The sequence below is a fragment of the Uranotaenia lowii genome, chromosome 3 (assembly GCF_029784155.1).
Source record: "Uranotaenia lowii strain MFRU-FL chromosome 3, ASM2978415v1, whole genome shotgun sequence".
NCBI classification, from domain to species: domain Eukaryota; kingdom Metazoa; phylum Arthropoda; class Insecta; order Diptera; family Culicidae; genus Uranotaenia; species Uranotaenia lowii.
Genome location: NC_073693.1, coordinates 333215497 through 333232997, shown reverse-complemented (window position 1 = coordinate 333232997; position 17501 = coordinate 333215497). Strand labels below are relative to the sequence as shown.

The 17501-nt window shown below is 31.2% G+C and overlaps 1 protein-coding gene across 1 annotated transcript in view; it reads left to right on the top strand.

Annotated features, from left to right (window-relative positions):
- Positions 1–17501, top strand: part of LOC129753845 (uncharacterized) — an 85488-nt gene that overhangs the window by 63050 nt on the left and 4937 nt on the right. Inside the window, exons 10-11 of the mRNA XM_055749693.1 lie at positions 6666–6997; positions 7178–7315. Coding sequence (XP_055605668.1) covers positions 6666–6997; positions 7178–7315 — 470 coding nt within the window. The remainder of the gene's footprint in view (positions 1–6665; positions 6998–7177; positions 7316–17501) is intronic.

Sequence of the window (17501 nt, the reverse complement as noted above, 5' to 3'; positions counted from 1 at the left end):
AAATTAAAATTAATTGTTCAATCCGAATCTATTTAGAAACACACCAGAAGAAATAACAAATATGTATCTATCTAAAATTTGAATTCATTTTTTAAAATTTTGGTTTAATAAAATTATAGATTTTAATTTTAAAAAAATGTTCTCAGGATTTTAATTATGAATTAAACCAGCAATGGTAAATTTTTGTTGGTCAAAGAATTTTTACTTTATATTCAAGTAATTCAACTGGAAATATATTAAATCTTCAAATACAAAGTTTCAAACTGAAGTCTTGAATTTTAATCGAGTTTACAAAAGAAGAAAATAAGTCTGATTTGATTCGCGAACCCTATCTCTCTCTTATAATTATATTTGATAAATTTTCATCAATGGTTGAAACGGTTGTCTTTGTGGTGTAACAGAATTAACTTATTACTTCCTTTTTTTTTTGGACAAATACAAAAAGTTTTCTTTTGAATAAAACCGTTAGATCCCTTATTAAGATTTTTTTTTAAATATAATAGAAAAACTGATCTAGGACATGTCCTGATTTAATGATCTAACGCTTAACATATGAGTGCCATTAATTAAAAAAAAAGTGAGGCATTTGAAATAAACAAAATAAAGTTTGGTAACACTACACACAAAGTTAAACAATTTCATTCGATTAACGATTAATTAATCTTCAAAACATGAGTCTTACGTCATATATAGCTTCACAGTTTTTTAGAGTTATTTTTAAGAGTTATACTGTTTTTAGTGAATATTGCAAAATTTTTAATAATTGGGGTTGCTTGGTTTAAAATGACCCATACTCATTCAGAATGGCATATCAAAATAACACTAAATCATTGCCGAGGAAGTTTGGGAGTTTAAATCCCCTGTATGAGGGTTCAGAAAAAGCAAGGAAGGTATTCTATTCTGCACTATATATTTCAAAATACTTATAAAATTTTAGGGATTGAGTGTGGTTATTCAAGAGTAATAATTTGAACTCAGAACTGATGCCTAAACCTCGAAAATTTATTCCACGTTCAGTATTCTGTTAGTCTATCGTGGTTGTTCGGTCGTGGTGGTCGGTTATTTGGTGTCGTCGTCTCGTGGTGGTCGACTTTTGTCCGGTTCGATTGTTGCAAGCCCTTTCGTCCGAGTTTATTTTACATCGTTAGGATTTTTTTTCTTCCTAAGACGGAAACAATTTGCATTTGGACGTTTTTTGATTCCGTTTTCTGTTTGTTAGTCAGTTCAGAAACGTCAAGGTAAAAGTCAGAGCCAACTGAGAGCGAGAGTTGGGCCATGTGTATAGTTCCCTCAAAAACAACTCCATCGATGATAATCAGTGTTGGTGGTGAAAAGTGACGTTTTTCGGAGCATTGTGGAAAATTATAGATGTACACACAACGTACAGCGAAAAATCGTGGGTGAAAATTTTCTGTTTACCGATCGTGATTCATTGGAAAGTGTTCTCTTCCCTGGCTAATCCTTCATTTTCGAAAGGTTAAACAAAGTGAAATTGAACCACACATCAGTCTCCGCAAGCTAGACCTGGATAAGTGTGATATCGTAGCGTCGTAATCAGAAAGAAGCCCTTGGAGTTCTCCTTCAGTGCGGATTACCACAATTGTCTTATCGAGTTCAAATTGAAGGTCATATCACCTCTTATTCACAACTCCTATCTCTACCTCCCCGCGGTGCCGGCTGGGATGCGAGTAACCTAAGCGGAGATCGGGTACCCAACCCCGGTGGATGCTTTGGTCGCATGCAGACTGAGAAGGTGGCCGCACGCGTCTGTTCCCCAGGTCAGGGGCGGCGTGCAACAACAACCGAGCGTCTGTTCTCCAGGTCAGGGGCGGCTCAAACAGCGTCTGTCTTGCAGCAAGCGGCTGAATTTATGAAATGCGGCTCCCGCCAGCTAAGTCCAAGATGGCAGCCCCATCGCGGGATAGGGACTTTAGGCTAACAACCTACTGCTCCCGATTTGAAATTGTTACGGAATCCGAAAGAAATGACCGACCTGGAACTTTGGCGACGACTTTTAGCATGAAAACACGGACACGAATTGGAACTTGGAATGTTTTAACCCTTGCCCAACAAGGCAAACTGGAACAACTTGCTAGAGAGGCTAGCCGCCTCAAGCTTGAAATTCTGGGACTGAGCGAAGTCCGTTGGCCTAATACTGGAGAACACAAGACACAATCCGGGCAAGTCCTGCTTTACTCTGGCATACGAGGAGAACATGCTACTCGGGAACGAGGAGTTGGTTTCCTGTTAAGCCCGCAGGCCTACGCGGCCCTCATAAGATGGGAACCTATAAACGAAAGAATAATCGTAGCCAGATTTAGAACACGGGTTAGAAACCTTACAATGGTCCAGTGTTATGCGCCAACTGACGTTGCCGACTTGCAGGAGAAAGAGCAGTTTTACAGTCAACTGAACAGCGTGGTTGAGAGAATTCCGAAGGGTGACATTCAAATCCATTTGGGCGACTTCAACGCAAAAATTGGCTCCGACAATCAGGACCTTGAGCGCATCATGGGGCGCCATGGCCTAGGACAGATGAGCGAAAACGGAGAGCTGTTTGTAGAATTTTGTGGCAACAACAACATGGTGATCGGTGGATCGCTCTTCCCCCATCGACCAGCACATAAGGTCACTTGGGTATCCCGAGATGGCCGAACAGAAAATCAAATTGACCACATCTGCATCAGCCGAAAATGGAGAAGGAGCCTTCTTGATGTCCGCAACAAGCGAAGCGCAGACATTGCATCTGACCATCACCTCGTCCTTGGCGAGATACGACTGAGAGTTGCACGTGTCCAACGGCGCGAGGAGAAAGTCGGGTGTCGATACGACGTCCGCCGGTTGGAGAATCCAGAGGTGAAAAGGGCATACGTTGAACAGCTAGAATCCCGAGCCTCGGAGCTGCCGATAGACGGAACAGTCGAAGAACAGTGGTGTGGAATCAAGAATGCCTTTATCACGACGAGCCATGGTACTCTCGGTAAAGTTTGTGGAAGAAGAAGTGAATGGATGTCGGATGAAACTTGGAGGATGGTCGATGATCGGAGAAAGGCGAAAGTCGGAATTGAGCAGGCATGTACCGGGTCAGCCAAAGCAGCCGCCCGCTTACGATATGCGGAGCTGGAAAAGGCAGTTAAACGAGCTTGTAGACGAGACAAGAGAGCCTGGACAAACTCCCTAGCCGAAGAGGGAGAAAGAGCCGCCGCCAATGGAGATATCCGATTACTTTATGACATTTCTCGCCGCCTCAGTGGTGCAAGGACTAATGCAAGAATGCCGCTAAACGACCGAGCAGGTCAGTTATTGACCGATCGAACAGATCAGCTCAAACGATGGACTGAGCACTTCGAACAACTCTTCCGAGTCACGAATAGCGATGGCCAACAGAATCTGCAGCTCGAAGCGCCAACAGTAAGTCGCATAAATGGCGTCAACTCGGAAGCGCCTTCGCTGGCTGAAATAGAAGCGGCAATCAAAAACATGAAATCCAACAAAGCACCTGGGATCGATTGCATCCCTGCTGAAATGCTGAAAGCCGACCCTGCCCTATCAGCACAAATGTTGCACCGTCTTTTCGCTGACATCTTGGATACTGCAACATTCCCGGCCGACTGGATGCAGGGTATCCTCGTAAAGGTCCCGAAGAAAGGAGACCTGACAGAGTGCGGTAACTGGCGAGGCATAACGTTGGTCTGTACAACCCTCAAAGTACTCTGCAAAGTGATTCTGAACAGGTTCCAGGAGAAAATAGACGCTACACTCCGACGGCAACAAGCTGGATTCCGATCTCGACGATCATGTGTGGACCACATCACAACGCTACGAATCATACTGGAACAAATCAACGAATTCCAGGACTCTCTTCTGCTGGTGTTCGTTGATTTCGAAAAAGCATTCGACCGACTTTACCATGAAAACATCTGGGCGGCTCTAAGGCGACGAGGGGTCCCAGAGAAACTAGTCCATCTCATCGAAGCACAATACGAGGCATTTTCGTGCAAGGTTTTGCACGATGGTGTCTTGTCCGAACCAATCCCGGTAACTGCTGGAGTGAGACAAGGATGTATCTTATCACCGCTACTTTTCCTCATCGTAATGGATGAGATTCTGACTGGATCGATTGACTGTGCACCGAACCGAGGATTGCCGTGGAATCCTTTAACAATGGAGCAACTGAACGACCTTGACCTGGCAGACGATATTGTTTTGCTCGCCCAAACACAACAAGACATGCAGAGCAAACTCGACGACCTCACCGAAAGTTCCAAGGCAGCAGGTCTCAAAGTCAATGTCGGAAAGACCAAGTCGATGGAGATCAACACAGGAAATCCCTCCAGTTTCATGGTAGCTGGGCAACAAGTTGAGAAAGTGGAGTGCTTCCAGTATCTTGGTAGCCAGATAACGCCTGACGGTGGTACCAGAAAAGACATCGAAACCCGGATCAGAAAGGCCCGATTTGCGTTTGCGAGTCTCCGAAACATCTGGCGGTCACGCCAGATCTCTCTACGAACAAAAATCCGAATCTTCAACTCAAACGTCAAATCCGTATTGCTGTACGGGTGCGAAACTTGGTGCACATATGCGGTAACGACGCGAAAACTGCAAGTATTTGTAAACCGCTGCCTGCGGAATATCATCCGCGCTTGGTGGCCTGGCAACTGGATCTCGAATGAGGAACTACATCGCCGGTGTCATCAAAAGGCGCTAGAAATCGAGATTCGGGAACGTAAGTGGAGATGGATTGGGCACACGCTGCGAAGAGATGAAAACGAGATTTGCAGAGAGGCGCTAGATTGGAATCCAGAAGGTCATCGAAGAAGAGGCAGACCCAGAAATTCGTGGCGGCGAAGCCTAGCCGCTGAAATCCGAACTGTTGACGAGAATCTTGACTGGGACCAGGTGAAGACGCTGGCTCCGGATCGTCAACAGTGGAGGTCTTTTACCACGGCCCTATGCACCGGAGGATCGGCGCGGGATCATTAAGTTAAGTTATTCTGTTACTGTTTTTCAAAATGTTCTCCTTTGTTGATGAAAATTCAATTCTGAATATTAAATATTAAATGAGATTGATCTCATTTCGGAGATTCTGATTCCATATTTTCTAAACCCAATCTCTCTGATTTCATATTTAAGATTCTGCATTTGGTTTAGGATTCATGATTTTCAGTAAGAAAACTTGAAATCAAGTTTTTCATTTCATTCCAAATTGAATTCATACTTTTCGAACCTGTGAAGCCCTTGGAGCCTAAGTGATATACTAAAGTTCATAGAAGCTTATTTCGTGAAAATACGCTTTTAAGTTCTTATGTTTGGTCATTTCCCAAATATTTTTCCTAATTTGATTTTTTTATTCAAATGTAAAAGTATTTAAAAAAAAATCTGAACAAAACTTATTTTACTTGTTTCGAACTTGTTGCACTGTTGTTTACTTGTTTCGAACCCGTGTTTGCATAAACAAACACATCATTACATGCGAAAAAACGAGAAATATCAGTTGGTCCGCAATGTGCTAACTCCTCAACGAAACAGTTATATTTATCTTGATTGTAAAACTCATTCACGAGCTGAATCTGAATGAATTTTGCAGTTTTTTTTAAATTTTGATGAATGAATGAATTTTGAATAATAATTCTGAATAAGAATTCTAAAAACTGAATTTGAATCTTGACTACGTTTCCGAGTTTCAATACCATTTCTGAATCTATAATTACAAGATAGAGTCCTGGTTTGCTGTTTTTGGAAAGCTATATTTGTCCATAACACACTTTTACTTAACAATAAGCACTACAATGTTTTCACTATGAAGGTCGAGATCCAAGAGAGAGCGCTTGTGGACGGCAAGGTCTTTTATGGTGATTAACTGCTGAGCTTGCAGTCTCGCAGGTGCGCTGCTGATGGCTGGCATGTCTCCACGTCAGGTGATCTACAGGTGATCGCTGATTGGTTCATCGTTGGTCGGGTTCTACCATAACTCTATATTCCAGATCACAATTTAAAGTATGAGCCAAGAAGTAAAATTTGATTCAGAGTCCTCTACCATGGATAAATTAAATTTTGATGTTTTAAAAATTTGGTTTCAATTTGACCGAAATCTTTCAATCTGTCATGTGAATCTGAATCAGATACATCATTCGGGAAAATAACATTTTGTGAATATCGAATAACAAATCCGATTCTCAGTTTTTAACTCTGAATCGCCATTTTGAACCCTTGTTACATTCGAAATCTGCATTAGAATTCAGCTTAAGAAATTCGAATCTGAATTTGAAAATTAAGAAAAATTTGACGTTAATATTGGAAATGCAAATAAGCCCCGCAGAGCCAAAGGGGTAGGGGGAACTTGCCTATGGCCGGAAAACATTTTTTTTAGATACGCATTATCCTAAAAATGTTTTTAAATTATGTTTCCTCCCTTAAATGATCAGAGATAGGTAACATAAACGACCGAATGCTCGCCAGAGGTGCCGTTATCTGGTTTTTTGAGACTACCTACACCATCTTCAATTTTAAATATGTTTGTAAATTTTTGTTTGTAAATTTTTGTTTGTTATATTGTCAACCGGGTCGATTTTATTAATTTTTCTTTCAAAATGCTCCAAACAATCTTCACCATCACTCATCCAACCCTGAATCGCCATAAGTTTCAGTCTCTCTAAATTCCGCAGGGAAATTACCCCACCTGTTGGAAGAAGATGAGAAAGCGTTCGAGTGGCTGAGCAGTTCCGGTGCCGGTGGCCATCCACGGCTGTACGCGACGGCTGCCCTGGCCGAACAGCAACATGGAGGACTGGGTGTTGGGGGTGGAGGAACGGCTGCCACGGTCGGGTATCCGGATACGAGGACATTTTACGCGACGCTTCGAGACGGAAGCTGCATGCAACAGAACGTATTCCCATCGGCACTGGCGCCCGCTGGCGATAATCAAAACTACATCCCGGTACACAGCGGCATAATTCCGACGCCGATCATCGGGGGATACGGATCCGACGGGCACAAGGTGAGTACTTCCGGTGTGGAAGTTTGGCTCTCTCTTCTGGGGTAAAGCTTGACTGTGTTGTTGGCCCAAAGTCAACAGACAGCCAAAGCGATTGGCTTTGCATTCTAACGACCGGGGTTGTTTGTTTTCCTTCCAATCTCGGTGGGGTTCCAATCTTTGGCTTGGCTTGGCTTGGAACAGCACGACCTGACGTACGCGGATTTGACGAGCTTGTCCGGGGGCCATCAGATGGGCCAGAAGCAGATGTACGTGAGTGCCACCCTGGGCCGGCCAAGGCAGTCCGATATCAAAAGAAGTGAGCCGACGATCTATGCACAGGTACGTTTAGGGATAAAGATCTAATTCAGTGTCGCTCTTCTTCATTACCGGATCAATGGAAATAAATCATCTATGAAACAAATAAATGCTTTCTACAAATAAATCCAAACAAAGAAATCAGTTTTAAAACTATACTTTTGTTAACAAAGCTAAGGGAAAAGTGATAGATTCCTTTAAATATGGAAACCATTTAAACCTTTATTACAAACTTTTTTTTTACCACCGACCCTTTCTAGCGATTCAAAGCATAAGGTTAATGTGTTACTTATTGCAATAGTTCAAAGGAATTGACAAAAATGACAAAAATGACAAAAATGACAAAAATGACAAAAATGACAAAAATGACAAAAATGACAAAAATGACAAAAATGACAAAAATGACAAAAATGACAAAAATGACAAAAATGACAAAAATGACAAAAATGACAAAAATGACAAAAATGACAAAAATGACAAAAATGACAAAAATGACAAAAATGACAAAAATGACAAAAATGACAAAAATGACAAAAATGACAAAAATGACAAAAATGACAAAAATGACAAAAATGACAAAAATGACAAAAATGACAAAAATGACAAAAATGACAAAAATGACAAAAATGACAAAAATGACAAAAATGACAAAAATGACAAAAATGACAAAAATGACAAAAATGACAAAAATGACAAAAATGACAAAAATGACAAAAATGACAAAAATGACAAAAATGACAAAAATGACAAAAATGACAAAAATGACAAAAATGACAAAAATGACAAAAATGACAAAAATGACAAAAATGACAAAAATGACAAAAATGACAAAAATGACAAAAATGACAAAAATGACAAAAATGACAAAAATGACAAAAATGACAAAAATGACAAAAATGACAAAAATGACAAAAATGACAAAAATGACAAAAATGACAAAAATGACAAAAATGACAAAAATGACAAAAATGACAAAAATGACAAAAATGACAAAAATGACAAAAATGACAAAAATGACAAAAATGACAAAAATGACAAAAATGACAAAAATGACAAAAATGACAAAAATGACAAAAATGACAAAAATGACAAAAATGACAAAAATGACAAAAATGACAAAAATGACAAAAATGACAAAAATGACAAAAATGACAAAAATGACAAAAATGACAAAAATGACAAAAATGACAAAAATGACAAAAATGACAAAAATGACAAAAATGACAAAAATGACAAAAATGACAAAAATGACAAAAATGACAAAAATGACAAAAATGACAAAAATGACAAAAATGACAAAAATGACAAAAATGACAAAAATGACAAAAATGACAAAAATGACAAAAATGACAAAAATGACAAAAATGACAAAAATGACAAAAATGACAAAAATGACAAAAATGACAAAAATGACAAAAATGACAAAAATGACAAAAATGACAAAAATGACAAAAATGACAAAAATGACAAAAATGACAAAAATGACAAAAATGACAAAAATGACAAAAATGACAAAAATGACAAAAATGACAAAAATGACAAAAATGACAAAAATGACAAAAATGACAAAAATGACAAAAATGACAAAAATGACAAAAATGACAAAAATGACAAAAATGACAAAAATGACAAAAATGACAAAAATGACAAAAATGACAAAAATGACAAAAATGACAAAAATGACAAAAATGACAAAAATGACAAAAATGACAAAAATGACAAAAATGACAAAAATGACAAAAATGACAAAAATGACAAAAATGACAAAAATGACAAAAATGACAAAAATGACAAAAATGACAAAAATGACAAAAATGACAAAAATGACAAAAATGACAAAAATGACAAAAATGACAAAAATGACAAAAATGACAAAAATGACAAAAATGACAAAAATGACAAAAATGACAAAAATGACAAAAATGACAAAAATGACAAAAATGACAAAAATGACAAAAATGACAAAAATGACAAAAATGACAAAAATGACAAAAATGACAAAAATGACAAAAATGACAAAAATGACAAAAATGACAAAAATGACAAAAATGACAAAAATGACAAAAATGACAAAAATGACAAAAATGACAAAAATGACAAAAATGACAAAAATGACAAAAATGACAAAAATGACAAAAATGACAAAAATGACAAAAATGACAAAAATGACAAAAATGACAAAAATGACAAAAATGACAAAAATGACAAAAATGACAAAAATGACAAAAATGACAAAAATGACAAAAATGACAAAAATGACAAAAATGACAAAAATGACAAAAATGACAAAAATGACAAAAATGACAAAAATGACAAAAATGACAAAAATGACAAAAATGACAAAAATGACAAAAATGACAAAAATGACAAAAATGACAAAAATGACAAAAATGACAAAAATGACAAAAATGACAAAAATGACAAAAATGACAAAAATGACAAAAATGACAAAAATGACAAAAATGACAAAAATGACAAAAATGACAAAAATGACAAAAATGACAAAAATGACAAAAATGACAAAAATGACAAAAATGACAAAAATGACAAAAATGACAAAAATGACAAAAATGACAAAAATGACAAAAATGACAAAAATGACAAAAATGACAAAAATGACAAAAATGACAAAAATGACAAAAATGACAAAAATGACAAAAATGACAAAAATGACAAAAATGACAAAAATGACAAAAATGACAAAAATGACAAAAATGACAAAAATGACAAAAATGACAAAAATGACAAAAATGACAAAAATGACAAAAATGACAAAAATGACAAAAATGACAAAAATGACAAAAATGACAAAAATGACAAAAATGACAAAAATGACAAAAATGACAAAAATGACAAAAATGACAAAAATGACAAAAATGACAAAAATGACAAAAATGACAAAAATGACAAAAATGACAAAAATGACAAAAATGACAAAAATGACAAAAATGACAAAAATGACAAAAATGACAAAAATGACAAAAATGACAAAAATGACAAAAATGACAAAAATGACAAAAATGACAAAAATGACAAAAATGACAAAAATGACAAAAATGACAAAAATGACAAAAATGACAAAAATGACAAAAATGACAAAAATGACAAAAATGACAAAAATGACAAAAATGACAAAAATGACAAAAATGACAAAAATGACAAAAATGACAAAAATGACAAAAATGACAAAAATGACAAAAATGACAAAAATGACAAAAATGACAAAAATGACAAAAATGACAAAAATGACAAAAATGACAAAAATGACAAAAATGACAAAAATGACAAAAATGACAAAAATGACAAAAATGACAAAAATGACAAAAATGACAAAAATGACAAAAATGACAAAAATGACAAAAATGACAAAAATGACAAAAATGACAAAAATGACAAAAATGACAAAAATGACAAAAATGACAAAAATGACAAAAATGACAAAAATGACAAAAATGACAAAAATGACAAAAATGACAAAAATGACAAAAATGACAAAAATGACAAAAATGACAAAAATGACAAAAATGACAAAAATGACAAAAATGACAAAAATGACAAAAATGACAAAAATGACAAAAATGACAAAAATGACAAAAATGACAAAAATGACAAAAATGACAAAAATGACAAAAATGACAAAAATGACAAAAATGACAAAAATGACAAAAATGACAAAAATGACAAAAATGACAAAAATGACAAAAATGACAAAAATGACAAAAATGACAAAAATGACAAAAATGACAAAAATGACAAAAATGACAAAAATGACAAAAATGACAAAAATGACAAAAATGACAAAAATGACAAAAATGACAAAAATGACAAAAATGACAAAAATGACAAAAATGACAAAAATGACAAAAATGACAAAAATGACAAAAATGACAAAAATGACAAAAATGACAAAAATGACAAAAATGACAAAAATGACAAAAATGACAAAAATGACAAAAATGACAAAAATGACAAAAATGACAAAAATGACAAAAATGACAAAAATGACAAAAATGACAAAAATGACAAAAATGACAAAAATGACAAAAATGACAAAAATGACAAAAATGACAAAAATGACAAAAATGACAAAAATGACAAAAATGACAAAAATGACAAAAATGACAAAAATGACAAAAATGACAAAAATGACAAAAATGACAAAAATGACAAAAATGACAAAAATGACAAAAATGACAAAAATGACAAAAATGACAAAAATGACAAAAATGACAAAAATGACAAAAATGACAAAAATGACAAAAATGACAAAAATGACAAAAATGACAAAAATGACAAAAATGACAAAAATGACAAAAATGACAAAAATGACAAAAATGACAAAAATGACAAAAATGACAAAAATGACAAAAATGACAAAAATGACAAAAATGACAAAAATGACAAAAATGACAAAAATGACAAAAATGACAAAAATGACAAAAATGACAAAAATGACAAAAATGACAAAAATGACAAAAATGACAAAAATGACAAAAATGACAAAAATGACAAAAATGACAAAAATGACAAAAATGACAAAAATGACAAAAATGACAAAAATGACAAAAATGACAAAAATGACAAAAATGACAAAAATGACAAAAATGACAAAAATGACAAAAATGACAAAAATGACAAAAATGACAAAAATGACAAAAATGACAAAAATGACAAAAATGACAAAAATGACAAAAATGACAAAAATGACAAAAATGACAAAAATGACAAAAATGACAAAAATGACAAAAATGACAAAAATGACAAAAATGACAAAAATGACAAAAATGACAAAAATGACAAAAATGACAAAAATGACAAAAATGACAAAAATGACAAAAATGACAAAAATGACAAAAATGACAAAAATGACAAAAATGACAAAAATGACAAAAATGACAAAAATGACAAAAATGACAAAAATGACAAAAATGACAAAAATGACAAAAATGACAAAAATGACAAAAATGACAAAAATGACAAAAATGACAAAAATGACAAAAATGACAAAAATGACAAAAATGACAAAAATGACAAAAATGACAAAAATGACAAAAATGACAAAAATGACAAAAATGACAAAAATGACAAAAATGACAAAAATGACAAAAATGACAAAAATGACAAAAATGACAAAAATGACAAAAATGACAAAAATGACAAAAATGACAAAAATGACAAAAATGACAAAAATGACAAAAATGACAAAAATGACAAAAATGACAAAAATGACAAAAATGACAAAAATGACAAAAATGACAAAAATGACAAAAATGACAAAAATGACAAAAATGACAAAAATGACAAAAATGACAAAAATGACAAAAATGACAAAAATGACAAAAATGACAAAAATGACAAAAATGACAAAAATGACAAAAATGACAAAAATGACAAAAATGACAAAAATGACAAAAATGACAAAAATGACAAAAATGACAAAAATGACAAAAATGACAAAAATGACAAAAATGACAAAAATGACAAAAATGACAAAAATGACAAAAATGACAAAAATGACAAAAATGACAAAAATGACAAAAATGACAAAAATGACAAAAATGACAAAATGACAAAAATGACAAAAATGACAAAAATGACAAAAATGACAAAAATGACAAAAATGACAAAAATGACAAAAATGACAAAAATGACAAAAATGACAAAATGACAAAAATGACAAAAATGACAAAAATGACAAAAATGACAAAAATGACAAAAATGACAAAAATGACAAAAATGACAAAAATGACAAAAATGACAAAAATGACAAAATGACAAAAATGACAAAAATGACAAAAATGACAAAAATGACAAAAATGACAAAAATGACAAAAATGACAAAAATGACAAAAATGACAAAAATGACAAAAATGACAAAAATGACAAAAATGACAAAAATGACAAAAATGACAAAAATGACAAAAATGACAAAAATGACAAAAATGACAAAAATGACAAAAATGACAAAAATGACAAAAATGACAAAAATGACAAAAATGACAAAAATGACAAAAATGACAAAAATGACAAAAATGACAAAAATGACAAAAATGACAAAAATGACAAAATGACAAAAATGACAAAAATGACAAAAATGACAAAAATGACAAAAATGACAAAAATGACAAAAATGACAAAAATGACAAAAATGACAAAAATGACAAAAATGACAAAAATGACAAAAATGACAAAAATGACAAAAATGACAAAAATGACAAAAATGACAAAAATGACAAAAATGACAAAAATGACAAAAATGACAAAAATGACAAAAATGACAAAAATGACAAAAATGACAAAAATGACAAAAATGACAAAAATGACAAAAATGACAAAAATGACAAAAATGACAAAAATGACAAAAATGACAAAAATGACAAAAATGACAAAAATGACAAAAATGACAAAAATGACAAAAATGACAAAAATGACAAAAATGACAAAAATGACAAAAATGACAAAAATGACAAAAATGACAAAAATGACAAAAATGACAAAAATGACAAAAATGACAAAAATGACAAAAATGACAAAAATGACAAAAATGACAAAAATGACAAAAATGACAAAAATGACAAAAATGACAAAAATGACAAAAATGACAAAAATGACAAAAATGACAAAAATGACAAAAATGACAAAAATGACAAAAATGACAAAAATGACAAAAATGACAAAAATGACAAAAATGACAAAAATGACAAAAATGACAAAAATGACAAAAATGACAAAAATGACAAAAATGACAAAAATGACAAAAATGACAAAAATGACAAAAATGACAAAAATGACAAAAATGACAAAAATGACAAAAATGACAAAAATGACAAAAATGACAAAAATGACAAAAATGACAAAAATGACAAAAATGACAAAAATGACAAAAATGACAAAAATGACAAAAATGACAAAAATGACAAAAATGACAAAAATGACAAAAATGACAAAAATGACAAAAATGACAAAAATGACAAAAATGACAAAAATGACAAAAATGACAAAAATGACAAAAATGACAAAAATGACAAAAATGACAAAAATGACAAAAATGACAAAAATGACAAAAATGACAAAAATGACAAAAATGACAAAAATGACAAAAATGACAAAAATGACAAAAATGACAAAAATGACAAAAATGACAAAAATGACAAAATGACAAAAATGACAAAAATGACAAAAATGACAAAAATGACAAAAATGACAAAAATGACAAAAATGACAAAATGACAAAAATGACAAAAATGACAAAAATGACAAAAATGACAAAAATGACAAAAATGACAAAAATGACAAAAATGACAAAAATGACAAAAATGACAAAAATGACAAAAATGACAAAAATGACAAAAATGACAAAAATGACAAAAATGACAAAATGACAAAAATGACAAAAATGACAAAAATGACAAAAATGACAAAAATGACAAAAATGACAAAAATGACAAAAATGACAAAAATGACAAAAATGACAAAAATGACAAAAATGACAAAAGACAAAATGACAAAAATGACAAAAATGACAAAAATGACAAAAATGACAAAAATGACAAAAATGACAAAAATGACAAAAATGACAAAAATGACAAAAATGACAAAAAATGACAAAATGACAAAAATGACAAAATGACAAAAATGACAAAAATGACAAAAATGACAAAAATGACAAAAATGACAAAAATGACAAAAATGACAAAAATGACAAAAATGACAAAAATGACAAAAATGACAAAAATGACAAAAATGACAAAAATGACAAAAATGACAAAAATGACAAAAATGACAAAAATGACAAAAATGACAAAAATGACAAAAATGACAAAAATGACAAAAATGACAAAAATGACAAAAATGACAAAAATGACAAAAATGACAAAAATGACAAAAATGACAAAAATGACAAAAATGACAAAAATGACAAAAATGACAAAAATGACAAAAATGACAAAATGACAAAAATGACAAAAATGACAAAAATGACAAAAATGACAAAAATGACAAAAATGACAAAAATGACAAAAATGACAAAAATGACAAAAATGACAAAAATGACAAAAATGACAAAAATGACAAAAATGACAAAAATGACAAAAATGACAAAAATGACAAAAATGACAAAAATGACAAAAATGACAAAAATGACAAAAATGACAAAAATGACAAAAATGACAAAAAATGACAAAAATGACAAAAATGACAAAAATGACAAAAATGACAAAAATGACAAAAATGACAAAAATGACAAAATGACAAAATGACAAAAATGACAAAAATGACAAAAATGACAAAAATGACAAAAATGACAAAAATGACAAAAATGACAAAAATGACAAAAATGACAAAAATGACAAAAATGACAAAAATGACAAAAATGACAAAAATGACAAAATGACAAAAATGACAAAAATGACAAAAATGACAAAAATGACAAAAATGACAAAAATGACAAAAATGACAAAAAATGACAAAAATGACAAAAATGACAAAAATGACAAAAATGACAAAAATGACAAAAATGACAAAAATGACAAAAATGACAAAAATGACAAAAATGACAAAAATGACAAAAATGACAAAAATGACAAAAATGACAAAAATGACAAAAATGACAAAAATGACAAAAATGACAAAAATGACAAAAATGACAAAAATGACAAAAATGACAAAAATGACAAAAATGACAAAAATGACAAAAATGACAAAAATGACAAAAAATGACAAAAATGACAAAATGACAAAAATGACAAAAATGACAAAAATGACAAAAATGACAAAAAATGACAAAAATGACAAAAATGACAAAATGACAAAAATGACAAAAATGACAAAAATGACAAAAATGACAAAATGACAAAAATGACAAAAATGACAAAAATGACAAAAATGACAAAAATGACAAAAATGACAAAAATGACAAAAATGACAAAAATGACAAAAATGACAAAAATGACAAAAATGACAAAAATGACAAAAATGACAAAAATGACAAAAATGACAAAAATGACAAAAATGACAAAAATGACAAAAATGACAAAAATGACAAAAATGACAAAAATGACAAAAATGACAAAAATGACAAAAATGACAAAAATGACAAAAATGACAAAAATGACAAAAATGACAAAAATGACAAAAATGACAAAAATGACAAAAATGACAAAAATGACAAAAATGACAAAAATGACAAAAATGACAAAAATGACAAAAATGACAAAAATGACAAAAATGACAAAAATGACAAAAATGACAAAAATGACAAAAATGACAAAAATGACAAAAATGACAAAAATGACAAAAATGACAAAAATGACAAAAATGACAAAAATGACAAAAATGACAAAAATGACAAAATGACAAAAATGACAAAAATGACAAAAATGACAAAAAATGACAAAATGACAAAAATGACAAAAATGACAAAAATGACAAAAATGACAAAAATGACAAAAATGACAAAAATGACAAAAATGACAAAAATGACAAAAATGACAAAAATGACAAAAATGACAAAAATGACAAAAATGACAAAATGACAAAAATGACAAAAATGACAAAAATGACAAAAATGACAAAAATGACAAAAATGACAAAAATGACAAAAATGACAAAAATGACAAAAATGACAAAAATGACAAAAATGACAAAAATGACAAAAATGACAAAAATGACAAAAATGACAAAAATGACAAAAATGACAAAAATGACAAAAATGACAAAAATGACAAAAATGACAAAAATGACAAAAATGACAAAAATGACAAAATGACAAAAATGACAAAAATGACAAAAATGACAAAAATGACAAAAATGACAAAATGACAAAAATGACAAAAATGACAAAAATGACAAAAATGACAAAAATGACAAAAATGACAAAAATGACAAAAATGACAAAAATGACAAAAATGACAAAAATGACAAAAATGACAAAAATGACAAAAATGACAAAAATGACAAAAATGACAAAAATGACAAAAATGACAAAAATGACAAAAATGACAAAAATGACAAAAATGACAAAAATGACAAAAATGACAAAAAATGACAAAAATGACAAAAATGACAAAAATGACAAAAATGACAAAAATGACAAAAATGACAAAAATGACAAAAATGACAAAAATGACAAAAATGACAAAAATGACAAAAATGACAAAAATGACAAAAATGACAAAAATGACAAAAATGACAAAAATGACAAAAATGACAA